The sequence below is a fragment of the Melospiza melodia genome, chromosome 21, assembly GCF_035770615.1.
Source record: "Melospiza melodia melodia isolate bMelMel2 chromosome 21, bMelMel2.pri, whole genome shotgun sequence".
Classification (NCBI taxonomy): Eukaryota; Metazoa; Chordata; class Aves; order Passeriformes; family Passerellidae; genus Melospiza; species Melospiza melodia.
Window position 1 is genome coordinate 12519621 of NC_086214.1, and position 15335 is coordinate 12534955.

The 15335-nt window shown below is 41.8% G+C and overlaps 1 protein-coding gene across 8 annotated transcripts in view; it reads right to left on the reverse strand.

Annotated features, from left to right (window-relative positions):
- The window catches only part of BCAS3 (BCAS3 microtubule associated cell migration factor), a 295445-nt gene that overhangs the window by 201602 nt on the left and 78508 nt on the right, over nt 1-15335 (reverse strand). For all 8 annotated transcript variants that reach the window (XM_063174268.1, XM_063174266.1, XM_063174267.1 and 5 more), the window contains exon 16: nt 1226-1376. In XM_063174268.1, the coding sequence (XP_063030338.1) occupies nt 1226-1376 (151 nt within the window). The remainder of the gene's footprint in view (nt 1-1225; nt 1377-15335) is intronic.

Sequence of the window (15335 nt, forward strand, 5' to 3'; positions counted from 1 at the left end):
TCCCCGTGCTCGGGGCAGCTGTGTGTCTGTGGCTGTGTCTGTGGCCCGCGTTTGGCTCAGCGAGCGCCGTGAAATTCCCGTTTCACGGCAGGGCCAGCGGGGATTGTTGGGCAGACAGGAAGGGATGCACACGTGCACAGCTCCTGACTGCCAGCACTCACACCCTGAGCACCCAGCTATGGGGGATTTACAGCACGCCCTGAACTCCAGCACAGAGATGGGAGTCACACAGGGAGAGAGGGAACAGCCGTGAAAAGAATTCCTGGTTCAGGAAATGCAGGGAAAATTCACCTCACGAGCAGGGTTTGAGCAAGGAGCACTGAAGCAAGGGAGGCAGTGCCTGTGTTTGCCAAAATGCAGGAAAAGGTTAGGAAGCTGCAGGATTCACAGTTGTTTTGTCTAACCACATGCCATGCTCAGATCTACTTTCCTTAAAAATGTAAAAGCCCTCTGAAAACTAACGGATCAATCAGATTTTTAACTGGAAAATATTCAGGAATTCAAACAACCAGAAAATGAGAGAGGAAAAATAAAATCATCACCCTGTAGCTTTAATTACAATAAAAGAATATTTAAAGTTTAGCAAGACAAAAATGTCAGCTGTTGGACAGCATTAATTAATTTAAAATTGCTATGATTTACAAAGCTCATAAAATTTTATAATACATATATTTAAGAGAAGCTTTTCCCAAGAAATACTTTTAAGTGTTTTATCATGGCACATGGGAAATGCCAAAGTGCAGATGAGTCTGGAGTGGAAACCCACCCAGTCCAGAACAGTGCAACAGTGGAAAAACAAGGTCAAGAAAACAGTGGGATTAAGTTTTGCCTTTCTGCTGAACCTGGCTTACTGTCTTTCTACTTCTGATGGTCAAAAATCGTTTCTGCTTGAAAAGGTTGGAAATCAAAATAAACAAACTTGGGGAAAAAAGTAAAGCCATATTTAATTCTGATTGAATACAGCTCTGCTTATGTTTCACTCCAATTCCTGGTGTGAAAATGTCTTCTGACCCACCCCAATGAATATTCCTGAATTTACAGAGGTTTGTTTTCAGGTTGTCGTTATTTATCTGACGGTTTCTGTCTCCTCTTCCTCCCACCCCTCTTCTGCTGCTATTAAATTACATACACTGAAATTAAAATATGGAATAAAACTACTTGTCACTAATAACACAAATGATTTCCCCATGAATCCCAAAGGCTGAGGAAGGTTTGTGCCACTTACCCTGTGCGTTTGGTGATGGTCCCTAATGTCATTGGCTGCTTGATCTGAGCCAGAGGCAACACCACAGTCAGGCTTGGGAGAGGCAGGAGCCGAGGATTGCCAGGGTTGTTGTTTGTGAAGTTATTGTAAGTGTCTTGGCTGTTCAATTTACCTTGATGGGATAGAGATGCAATAAAACACATTATTGGAATTTTTTCTTCATTTATCATTTCTACGTCTGCCTGAAGTAAGAGAAAAAAGATTTTTAAAAATCCAAAAAAAAAAAAAACCACAAACAAGCTGCTGTTGTAATAAAAGAAAAAAAAATCTAAAAAAATTATCTTCATTTCAGATAAAGAATAAATTACAATGGAAGAAGCAATTACTAATTTTAGATATGAGGATAAGGAAGGATTCCTTTCCACACACGGGAAATTATTCCTGCTGCTGCTGCTGCTTGCCTGGCAGTTTTGTTCACCGAAAAGTTTTCGAGTTCGATTTGAAGGACAAGCTCTGGATTCCAATTCTCTATTTAAAAAAGAAGGAGTAGCTGGAAGGGAATTATTTTCCTAAAGTACCACATACAGTGTTGGTAATTGGAAGTCCTGAAAAGGTCGCTTTTGTTGTCTCGACGGATAAAGACATACAGAATAATCATCTGCAGAACTGAGACTGCAGGGAAATATCAAGTAACTATGTCAAATAAAGCCACGCCAAACTAGATGTAAAAATCAAAAAAGTATCAAAAAAGTAACAAATTTCATATTCATTCAAAAAAGACGAAAATGAAACACAGGTACTGAAAAAAGGAAAAGGAAAACATAACAAAAAAAGCCCTCAACAACCCTAAATTTAGCTGATTTCAAAGAGGTCTGTGCTGGATGGACGCCCAGTTTGGATACGGTTTCTTACTCGCTGTATCACTCTGTAGTCACAACCTTTCATTCTTCAGTTGGAAAAGGAAACTAGCTCCAAATTTCATGGACAGTAAAGAAAGAAATGTGAAGAAACCAAAGAAAGAAGTTAAACAAAAAAAGGGGCCAGTCTGTTTATAGCAGAATCAAAAGTACTTTAAATAGACAAGCAACCATGAATTAAAAGGTTTAGATCATTAACTTGTTTTTCTGTGCTCCTATAATGCTGTGAAACGCTGGCTTTGTTCTTAATCAAAAGGGAACCATATTGGGAATTAGGTTCCTAAACAACCGATGCATTCTACACAGATATTATACAAATCCCAGGCCAAATCCATACAATCTGCCTCAAGAGCAGCCACCTTTTTTCAAGGAAGAAAAACAGCACAGCAAAGGGTTTCTCACAGGAAGCTGCCTGAAAAGCTTTAATGGTACTTCAGATGGATTGAAAATAGGAAAAGGAAGGCGGAAAAATCTTAATGAATGTCTCATCATCCTAAAGACACTCAATGCTTCCTTCACCCTTCTTTTAATACTATATAACTCTAAGCTTGGGGGTTTTATTTGGGTTTTTCTGCAAAGCCCCCAGACCTCAGTGTCTCAGAGAAGCACAATAACAGAAATGATGAAATTACAAAGTGTATTTTGTGATAAGTATCTGGCCTGAGCATCCATCAATACGTTTTAAGAGAAATAGAAAGGCTTTAATGAAGAACAAGCCTATTGAAGTTCCCAGGGAGCAGATTTCATTAATAGCAATTTTCCTGCACCAACTCGGAATACAAAGAAAAAGGAAAAGGAAAAAAAAACTCAGCTCAGTTTTAAATCAGACTGAGATGCAATTAATTTTTTTTAGATCAGTTTAATAATGCATTTTTGGTTTTTTTCAGAAAGGCATATGAATAGTTTTGTGCATGATTGTCTAATTAGTCACTGTTCCTGCAGCCAAGGCCTCTCTGGAAGTGTTTCCCTCTCCCATATTCCCCTGGATCCACACAGGCACAGCAAACACCAAAGGTACCAACTGAGGGAGCTCCAAGTGTCTGTAAATTGTTTTCTATTACTCGTTCAGAATCTAATGATTAACTCTGAACTGCTGATCCACAGGCTGGGCTGGAACAGCCCCTCTCCCCTCTCAAGGCACATTTCATGTCTCAGTGCCCTCTGCTCCCAGCTTCATGTGGTTTTCCATGCGCAAAGCCTTCAGCTGATTCCATGGATTATTTGCATGCAGAGAAATGAGGAATTTACAGACGTTCCTACACAAGGATGAGCTGCTTTGCTTCCATACAAGCTGAGGACTCCCAGAGCAGTGAAGGATACTTAGAAAACTGCAGGATTATCTCACCCCTTCAGATGTTTTTATTAATTGTAGGAACAACATCTTACAAATTCTTGAGTTTTGAGTTCATAGACTCATATATAAGGAAGCAAAATAACCCCCCAAAAAAGTACTAAATAAAAAAAATAAGAATGAAATTGTGAAAAATATATTCTGAAAGGGACTAAAATATGAGATGATTCTTCTTTGAGAAAGAAACCAAAAAACATCAGAAGGTCAAGCATTTAATTTGTAACTATGTATTTGGAAGTATAGCTAAATCTGATGTATACAAACCTCAAAAAAAAAATTAACTAAACCAGACCTCAGAATGCACAGCACTTCACAGCACAAACATGATTAAAAAATTCTGCTGTGACAAACGGAAAAGCTGTAAATACCAAACATATGTCACAATAACCATTGCCTGCCAACCTGCATTTTCTGCTGCAACAGTCAGTTGCTTCACTGCAAAAATTGTAATTAAAAGTGATAGTAGTCAAAAATTTAAAGTTGGAATGCTACAAAGAGGAGAGAAATTATTTTTGACAGGAAAGTTGTTCTTGTAAATCTGACTACAATAGTATTAAGATGGTGGGGATGATTAAGGTTAAAGAAAACCCCCTAATTTTCTGGTGTGCTGCTGTACCCATCCAGGAATCCCAAAAATTACCCTTTCATTTCTCCAGCCCTTCCAAGGAGGAAGCTCCTGCAGCAAACAGGAGTTGTGTGTGCACAGGGCAGTCAGATCAGGCCAAAAGAGCACAAAGAATGCAGCCAAGCATCAACATTATTTCTACAGCTCCAGCCGTTGTTGATTCACTGTCAAAGGACAAGCAACAAATAAGCCAAAGTTTAGGTCTGGTAGAAATATCCAGGATTTTCCATCCAGCAGAATGCTGAACTCAAGTTACCTCCCAACATGTGGACAGTGCATTTAACTGTAAATGGCTGGAGACTGACACACACAGATCTCACCCTACAGACTAGCCCAGGAATGCTTTTATTGCCATCAATCATCACCACCACAATTCCAGGGCAAAGGTGTTCTCTCAAGGATCATTTCCAGTGGAGCATCCCAAGGAAGGAGGCACTTTCCCCTGGTAATCACCCTGAGCCCTCAGGACCCCGAGCAAGGCATGGGGTCAAGTATTTGTCTTTCCTTGGGCTGCCATAGAGGAGATTTTCATATTGGAGCTGTGCATGGGATACATTAGAGCCAGTCTAGGCCGGTAAATCTCTTACTAATTTTACCAAGGGACTTTCAAAAAGCTGAGGATGCCATGGCTCTGGAGTCTGACAAGTTTATTTGCAAGTGCAGCCTTACCTTGGGCAACATTGCCTACTGAGACACAGAAAACCCAATGCACTGGGTTTGGACCTGTTTGCTGAGAGTCTGCAAAACCACCACCATCTCACCCCCCAAACCTGAGCCACTCTTTTCCAGACATTTTACTCCACTGACACTCAAAGGAGAAATGGATTAAGCTGAGGATAAAAGTGAAGAAAGCAAACAACAATGGGCTTTGTTGTCAGAGGGAGGGAGCGGCCGGGCCGAGCCCAATTCCCACAGCAGCCATCACTGACAGACTCACTTCCAGCGAGGAAAAGAGGGAGGCCTGCAAGCGCCGGACAAAAGAAATCCCAGCAGACAAAGGAAAAACAAATTAAAAGCACCATTATAAAATACAGATGCTATAAGGAAAATAAACTTCACAAGATTTAGGGGCTTTTGACAAAGCTGGACATCTGTGGAAAAGCCATCAGGAGCAGCTCTCCCAGGTATGGCTGGACAGGCTCGGGGTGCCACAGCATCGCTGCCCTCCTCACCCCCTGGGCAGAGACACCCCCAGCTCGCCACAAACCTCAGATGTTACATCTCTAAGTTACTCTGTATGAGATCAAAACGTTTGATCAAATCACACTTTTTAAAGTTTCCAATCTGTATTTTTGGATAAGAAATGAAAGCTACATCAAGGGGAAAACATTCAAGACTTGCAAGCTTCTAACACTGCTCAAAAAGCAATCAAACAACTGAAAGCAATTAATACAGTTACATGTCCTCCTCTGATCAACTAAGAGCCTTGATGAATTCAGGCCAGATTTCAAATTGGTCAGTGTTTGAGCAGAGCACTTGAGGGCACTGCTGTCAGAGATCATCTCTGAGGAGAGAGGAGGAGAAACACCCTGATTTTTGGCACTACTAATGACACAATCAGACATCCAAATGCAGCTTGGCAGGGACATTCCCCAGCCCCAAGGATTGCACTCAGCAGCAACACAGTGTGGCAAAAAGGCTTTATAGGATCCTGAAGAATGATGTGGAGGAAGCTCTTGCTCCTCTGTTCTTCAGTCCATGCACAGCACCACATTAATGCAAGCAAATCACTTCTTATCTGATTTCAAATGAGTTTGAATCTATCAGTACCACAGATCCTATTGGTGCATAGAAATGAACTCCTAAATCACAGCCAAGCTTAAAACCAAAACTATACCCTCATACCTAAGGGGTGCAAACACCAACTTATCAACAAACTGAAATTAAATCCTTTTAGCTGGTAAATTTCAGCCTGTGTATGACATGTCTCCAAGTGCTGCAGGATTTTCTTTGGTGTAAACTGTCAGTGAGCAAAGCAAAGAGGACTTGGCCCAGACAATTTTTTTTTCTGGTAGGAAAGCAATGATCAGAAGGATTTTAGCTTCTCTGTACACTTTATTTGAAAAACTAAAGTGGTATCAAGCACCTCTCAGCCTTATAATAAAATGCTTCTATGTTGATTTTTTCCATTTTTCCATTACTCCAATACAAAAAGCTTAGTAATGCAGTGTCATTAAAATTCAAACCCTACTTGATTAGCTTTTATATCTTCCAGTATTTAACAGACTCCATTTCAAAGGGTACCACGAAGTCTACTGACATTAACACTACATATAAACATCTATAATTTGGTAAATAAAAATGCAGTAACTCCAGGCTATGCAATCATGTGGAGGCCAAGTTACAGGAAAATTAACCATGTTTGGCCATTATTTCTGTTTAGTGTAACACTGAGGATTCCTCAGCTAAACATTCCCTAATTGTATAATGCAAGGGAAATAAAATCCTCTCTAACTGGTAGGCAAAAAACGGCAGGAAAACCAGAAGTGTCATGGATATGGTGGTTTATTTTGCTTTGCTTTTTATTCAACACAAGAAGTTTCCCGGATGAGAATGGAAAGCTTCCCAGCTTCAGTTCCAAGACTTTCACCCTCGTTTCTGACCTTTCCTCAGACATGTTCCAGTATAATCTGTAATCTACTACAGTCGGAAGAGGAAACAGCAGCGCCCTGGTGAGAAACGCTGCCTTGTGACCCGAGCGGAGAAGGCAGCGGAAGCAATGCTGGCTCACGGAGCCCTTGCAAGAGCCTGACAGACAAACCCAGCAACGGGAAACACACCCAGCACCACGAGCCCTAATTACTGCCAAAGTGGGCTCCTGCTTTCATGTTTTGTTTTATTCAGTCCAACATGTGTTATCTTTCTTTGTAGAATGCTAGACATTTTCCTAGAAAAAGTCAGGAAACGGATTATTTTAGTTAACGATCGCCTCTCAATTAAAGTTACATTGCCATTTCCTTGAATTGTGTCCTATCAAATTTAAACTCATTTCACACCCTAACCCTCAATATTCCCAGTACAATTAGACCCATTAAAGGAGGAATATTATGTCTTAGCTCCTGTACACATATCAAGTAGCTACTCAGAGCTAAACCTATCACTAACTTGCTTCCATTGGAATGGACGGGAGAAAATAACGTAGCCGGTTGTTATTGTAACATTTAAATCCGTTTGATATGGAACCTTTGGAAACACAGCTGCACTAAATCTCACGGTCACCCTACGAGAGCAGAGCTTGCTCTCTGCTTGCATCCAGGCAAGGCATGTGACGGTGACAGCCCCAAAGTCAGAGTGCTCAGCAGAGACACACAAGCGCCAGCCCAAGTGTCTCGGTCACTGCTGGGACAGAGTCCCCTGCCCTCTCACCCCAGCTCCTTGAACTTCAGCAACATCCACTCAAAATCTGAACATGGCCTCATAACAATCCCTTCCTCCCTCTGGAGTTTTTCTACTATCTTCAGTTTCAGGAACTTTGTCCCTCAGTTATGAAGTGTCCCACTCACTGATACTCAATAATCTCTTGTGCTCAGCAGAGAAGGAACTTCCATGACCCCTTTGCTGCCTCTACCTGAACAAAGATGGATTTCCTTAGAGAACAACCCCTCCACCATCACACACACAAATCTGGCATAATAATCATCTTTCAGGACTTATTTAACTAAAAATACTGTTTGTGCAAGGCTCAGGTCCATGTATGGGCAAAACTCGAAATAAACCCAACCAAACTGGTTTGCCAGCTGTTGGCTCCAGGCTCTGTGCAGGCAGCGGCGGCAACGCTTCAGCTGGGCTGTTCCAGATGGTGTTACCAGCCAGAACAGCCAATCTGGCCACCCTCTGCTGGGCCCTCTCCAGCAAAGGCCAGGGCCAAGCCCATCCTCTTTGAAACAGATCTTGCACCTTCAGCTCTCCACTGATGGGAACAGTGCAGGATTAGTTTCTTACAAGTACTACAGGTATGGTAGCACGGTGTGCTGCAAACAAGCCCCAAGGAGCAGTGCCATCCTCCCCAGCACGTGGCTGTAAGGCAGCTCTGGAACAGAGGCTGTGGCTACCACAGCTCTGGGCTGGGGTTTGCAAACTCTTGAGAGGACAGGACTGTGTGAGCTCAGACTAACAGTGCACTAATGAGGTTATCGTGCAGGCAGCCTCCGGGCGCTGGGGAGAGGCTCTGTTGCTCCGATTTCTTGCACATGGGAATTTTGCTAACACTGTCTGCTGGTGAATGATGAAGCGCTTGAGAAAACAAGAATGCACTATTGCTGCCCCTCGTTGTGTCCATCCATCATAATTCACATCAGCACAGACTTCAATTCAAAGCCTTCTTTCAGAACGACTCCGAGATGCTTCAGCATTGTAAACTTTGGAAAGTTTTGGTGTCTCAGACTTCTCTTCCAAATGATACAGAATAAAATTATTTTTATGAGCTTAATGTCTTTTGTACTGAGACAGCACAGTCAGAAAAACTCATCTGCTGGTCATAGAAACTGCAGAATGAACTGGGCTGGGAATTTCTGAAGGACATCTCTGTGTGCAAAAGTGTTCAGTGAGGAGATAGGGAAAGTTTAATGGCATCCCCTTACCCAAAGGGCTGAGCTAACTACAATTTATTTTGATGATAAACTACATGTTAATACATTTGTGATTTTTTTATCCTAACCTTTCCATCTCTGCCTTATTTTCCCTCCAGTTGCAACCATAAGAACAAATATTTCCACATCTGAATTCAATCCCGGTTGAATACAGGAGATTTATCCCAAGACATGTAGGAAAAAAAAAAAGTGCCTTGAGAACCACTGCATTTGAGAACTTGATAATAATATCCATGGGTAATTATAATAAATGGCTTGTCTGAAACACCCATAGGATAGGAACTGAAGCAATCTGTCCCTCCTGCACCCACCACACACCCTTGGCAGCTCTGCTCTTTTACCCATGACCGTTGAGGATGTTTTCTGGCTCCGTGACAGCATCGTGACTCAGGTCATGAGAAGTGTCAAAGATGCATTTCCTTGAGATGGGAAAAAGCAACTGATTTTAACAGCCCACAAGGGCTAAGTGAAAAAGAATAAGCTCAATCAGCATATTTAAGGGTAAAGATAAACTTTTTAAAAGATAGAAGTATATTTTATTTCTAATCTTAATGCTTACATTTCTTTTCATAAAGTGTTTACATTTTTCAGGCTACCAAAGATGCACAGTTGATTAAATGCCTTACTTAAGAATAATAAACTGGAAAAAAAAAGAGGGCAACAAGGGCAACACCCATTTACTGCATAATCCATCACCAATCATACAGACAGAAAGTCTGATTCAGGCTGCAGACACCAGGGAGCAGCCCTGGATTCCCAGAATACCCACGGCCAGGGGAAGTGGAAGGTGTTGGGGCTTGAACTCAGCATGTCCATCAGATAAAATGATTGTTCCCACCAGCTCTTGCCCCATTCCTTCCCCTCGTTGGTTACTTACACGGAGCTTCACATGCTTTCACCTTCCCTCATGCCAAACCTCCCTTGTCACGCAACACCCTCCATACTCAAACCTCCTCCTTCAGCTGATACAGTCTCTTGAAAAACTCTAGATTCTACTTTCTCACCTTCTGATCCAACATATTACAGGCTTGTATCAGGTGAGCAAAGCTACTTTCTGTCATTTCACTGATGGCAGCTCCCTTGAACCACTTACATTCCTTGACCCACCAACAAATGTCTGGACTGCAGTGTCTCCCCTGTGCTAGCCCACTCTTCTCCTGACCTAATTCCAGCCTTTCCCCTTTGTGCTTTGGCCATGAACCATGCAGAGAATCTTTCCTGCGTCACTCCTTCAGTGACCAACTCTTTTCAGCTGCTCTGTAACTCCAAATCTCAATCCCAGTGATGGCTTTTATGCTGATCACACTCATTTCAGCTGTACATAAGTGTACCTAACCCTCTGAACTGAGGCACTGAGAATATGTAAAGTCAAGCATGTTCCTTCTCATAGGTCATTCATATAATTATTTATCAATTTCCAATCGGCAACTGCAAAACCCGATCAAAGCACTGCATCAGCTGCAGGATGTCTTTATTACTTGCAGTGTACAAAAAGGAAATGCACTAGCCTGTTTTTTATGTACCTGGTTAGCTGGGGAGATTTGCAGATGGAAAAACATGGGTTTACTGTAAACTAAGAGGGAGTAATCAAAGGAACAATTGAAATAACCATAGAATTACAAACTGTCATTCAGTAAGTCGTTTTCAGATAAACACTTAAAATTCCAGTTACCACTTTGTGGACTCCCTCACTACCTGACTCTGACACATCAGCACTTGACCCTCTCAAAATTTCCTTCCATTTGATGTTACCAAGACTGAAATCATCCATCTTGACAGGCAAACTTCAGTGGGACGCTCACATCTGTGGTAATCCCACTCCTCTCTGCCTTCCCCTTTCCCTTCACCTCATGATCCATCTCTGCCATCACAGTCTCCTGTGTGCTGCTGATTATTTCCCCTCTGTCTGTCTGCCCACAACCTTACTGAAACAGTTTGCTCTGACCACTGCTGCAGCATTTGCTGTGCTAAATCACTCAGTCATAGATTTTTACACTCCCTCTCTCCAGAGCTGCAATTCCCTTCTGATGTCCGTCTCCTTCAATTTCCAATCTATCCACAATATTTGACATTTTTCCTTCAAATATCAACACAAACATGGCCCAGTCTTCGATCTGCGCTGTTTACAAAAACCTGCTTCAGAAACACTTGATGTTCAGACACGAACTTCCCTTGTGACAGAATTTATCAGTCTACTTCCCTACTTATCTGAAGGGAATGGATCTTTTCCTTCCACTTCAGGAACTATCCAAAATACACCACCCACTTCTGTCACTCCACTGATTCTCTACCGATTATCAAAAAAAAAAAAAAAAGGGAGGAGGGGAAAAAAGGCAGCTAAACCACAGCAAACACAGCTTCCTAAAATCCAGTTAGCTGCTGGCCAATTCCCAAATTGGTGATTCCAGCTCTTCCCACCTCTTCTCCCAGCCCTACATATGGAACCTTCCATCACCACGACCGGGACTGCTTAAGAAAGAAAGAATCATCATAGAATCACAGAATGGTGTCTAAAAGTCACTAGCAGAAAATTCCCACCAGGTAAATTAATTTTGGGCTTTTTCTCAACTGCCTTAAAACCGTGAAGAGAAACTTCAGGTGAAGGTGTAAAGGGAATCGCTCGATGCTTCAGGCAGCACAGCGAATGTGGAGGGTTTCTATTTGGAAGTAAATAAATATTTACGATGCCTATGCAAGCAGCTCAGTGCCTGAATTAGTGAAAAAGAGAGGGGTTTATTCTCATCGCCACCATTTGTCCGTGTACGGCGGCTCCACGCCGGGTCCCCCCTCAGGGCCGGCCCCGCCTGAGGCGCCATGGCCGGGGAGAGGGCGCCCCCTGCAGGCCCCGGCCGTGAGGCGGGAGCGCTGAGGGAGCCGGCGCGGCCGGGCCGAAATCTGCGCTAAGAAACGGAGCTGCAAAAGGAAGTACTTCAAATTGTTTGAAATGACGCTTAAATTAAAAGAGAGCCGAGTGTGACGCTGTGGAGAAGCACGACAATAACACAAATAGGAATGTTAAAAGGACGATAAAACAACGCGGGCCGATGCTGCAGCTCGCTCTGCTGTTTCCGCGCAAACTGCTACAAAGAGGAAACTTAAACTTAATAGAGAGTTTTTCAAGAACCGTTGTCGGCTCGTGTTCTCAGCGTTTCGTGAAGGAACTGCCCTCCAGTGCTTTAAGTTATTATACAGTTAATTTTCTTTGAAACTATTTTTGTCTGCCTCTCTCTAAATAGGTGGTTTCTTAAGTGAGTGTTACTTAAAGGAAACCAATCTGTTTTTCAGGAAGGGCTGATGATGTCAGTCCTTTCAACTCTGCTTTCCCATAAGAATTCTTCTAGTAAAAGGAGTTTCACTCTGGGAAATAGTGAAAAGTAACGTGAAAATATGTAAAGCATCTCAGGCTGCATGTTTATCAAACTTCCAGTCTTATGCTTGGATTTTAATCATATTATGATTGTGACAAATTAAGGAAAAGCAAGAGAAAACCTTTTGATTTTTAAACTTAGAAAAGATTTTGCAATGAAAAACGTGCCATACTAAAATATTTATAAAGAGATAAATACAAGCCTGAATATACTGTATAGAGAACAACATGGATTTTTAGTAATTCTAAATTTATATACTCCCTCTCAGTGTCGGTATTAAATCTGAAACAGAACCACGGCGTACTATGAACAATTTTTTGGCAAATAAATAAATACTTCAATCCCCAATGAAATGCAAGGCAAATTCAGAGAGTATCATATTATTATGGAATATTTTTAGTAGGTGTGGATGTGTAGCTGTAGATCCAATGTTAACTTACTGGATTATTATTTGTTCTGGTGCTGGAAATTCCTGCAGCCAACAGCAGAGAAAACCGAATGAGCAGAGCTGCAGACTTTATTTCACTTACTGGTGGTGCAAGAACCAATAACATTCTGTAAGTTTTAATTTGCAGGATTAAAATAATTGGAGTTACGTGTAGTTTTCAACCATCCAAGTAAAGCATTGCATTTTTACAGCTAAATTCTCCTTGCTATTCATATGTGTCCTGAAGAGAACACAGAGAAGTTTGCAACACCAAGGGCATGCTCTGCTTTAATAACTCATCCCTTAATCCTCACAGCCTACCTGTGAGACAGGTAAGGACCCTAAACCCAATTTTATACAAATGAAATGGTCACATAAGGCCACATTTTACCCTAATGTTCACCCCAACAACCAACCGATGCTGTAATAGTCTTATAATAGTAAAAGCCCATAAAAGGCTCCCGACATAACTCAGATATTCCTGACAACACACTCTGGCAATCCAAGGGAATGACAAAAATACAACCTCGCTGCATTAACAGACAGAACAGCCCAAACAAAATCTCTGTCGGCTGTTAAAGGTGCAAAGGAAATATCTCTTTATCATCCTCTATTTAACAGTTTACTTCATTCTGCTAGAAAGAACAAAGCCAAACAATGATTCATTTGGAAATGAAATCATCCCTACCCCCAGCAAAGGCTGACATTGTGTGGGTAAACAGTCCTAGGGTGCTCCAACACAATGTAAATAGATTGCCTTGCTACTATATACACAAACAGTTGCAAACAGTTTCATTTTGAGACTTGGAGGAAAAAAACAAGTGAGAAACATACGAGAGAGCCCGAGCTCTGGAAATATTTACAAGAACAAAAGCTAATCACAAGTTACTATCAATAAGTTACAATTGCTAAGCAAAAGGGAAGATAAGACAGATACCAGCATAAAGATTAAAAGTAGTTTTTTAATGTAGGGTTTACTGAAAATTGGAAAAGATGTAAGAGGAAAATCGTGATGACGTGACTCCACACAGAAAAATCCTCCAGTTTGCCACAATCTCCTCTGAATCAGTCACTTAATCAACACCTTTTCCAGAGCAGTGGTGCTCTCCAGCACATGGTCTCTGGTTTTATTTCCATTCTAATCATCTGCACTTAAAGGGGTGATTAAGGAACATAACAGTTATTCTTCTTGAAGAAAGCTGCAAAATTAAAGTCATTCCACACGCGGGGAACACAGAGATTATTGCTGTTGTCACACAGCAGAGAGCTGACAGACAAAATCAGCTGAATAAAATTCACCAAGGGTTGCAGAGCTTAGAAGTAAAGCAAAGAATGAAACCCAGAACTGCTCTTTTCAGTTTCGAGTACTCGTTTACACTTCTGTCACCAGACTGCCGGGACTCCTCCAAACAACAATAATTTAACATTATAATATGGTAAGGAGTTGTTACAATCTGAGTAAACACATCTTAGCTCACAAATTAAAATAATCATCGGTCTCTGCCTAATCCTGCTGCCACACACACACACACACACACACACAATCCCTCTGCTGAAAGTCGCTCTGAACTTCAGGGGTCTTTTACAAGTTGATGATAAATGGCTTTTTATAAAAAAGCTTAGAATAGGGTTCAATATCCTGCCTGCCTTCAGCCAGGGGAACTGAAAGATTACTGAAATGAAAACGCAGCAATAAAATTACTGAAAATATTACAGTATTTTACCAAATGGACTCTTTCAAACACAACTATTTTTTTTCCTTGATTTTTTAAGGCATCTGTGCTAACTCCTCTACAAATCCCCACAAATTTCTCATGGAAAAGATTTGTATGAAGTTTTGCAAGTTCCCAACACACAATCATAGCACGTGTCCAACTTCTGCCCTGCAGAAGTGATGAGCACAATCTGAGTGAAGTCCTCCAGGAATCAAAGGCACCTTCCTGCCTTAATTCTCAGCACCCATGTGCAGACTTCCAGTGGAGCTGTTTGTTTAAACAGATCTCATTTTCAAGCACTGATGGCTGCACAGAGATCTTGAAAGAAATCTGATTTATTATCTTTCAAGACAGACATCTGCAAACTGAAGGCCCAGAACTCTTGAACACTGCCCTGAAAGCTGCTGCCTTTCTCTGTGACTCGTCCATGCACGCCTGTCTCCCACCTCCACCACTAAGCATCCTGAAACTGCTGATTCTTCTTTTTAGAAAGTGTCAAATCTATTCAAAACTTCAAATGTACCTTGGAGGATTGTAAAGGCAACAACTCACTGCAATTTCCCTGGACAGAAAATAGAATTGGCTGGGTGATAGCCACAAATTGACAGTTCTTTCCTCTCCTCTCCATGATGCTCACAGTTACAAGCAGCTGGATGTGCCATAGCAAACCTTTGGAGCACTCCCCAGCCTGCTTCAGGCTGAGCTGCTGTACAGAGATGAGAGGAAGTGAAATGGTGGATGCACAACTGGCTCCAAAGAGGAAGAAAGTTTAGAGCACGTTTTGGGTGCCTTCCAGTGGCTCCAGGCAGAAGAGGATGGCTCCAGAACAGCCACGCACAAACCTTTGTTCAGAGAAGTCCAAAGGAAGGCAAAAATAGAGAGGGTTGTTCTGAGACAAGTCTGGTTCCCTTAATAATCACCAAGTCATAAAGCAGTTCCTTTGATTCAGAAATCCCACAAAGGTTCTCTCTATAGCAGAAAGCCCAGCACATAGTTGGGCTTTCACAAGAGCTCCTAATCCTACTCATAATTAGGGCAGAGGGACTGTTCCTGGCCATTTTTAATACTCTCAGGCTGGAAAAGGGTGGCTACCCCAAACAAGCTGCTATTCAAACTTCCACTTCCATGGAACTTGTGAC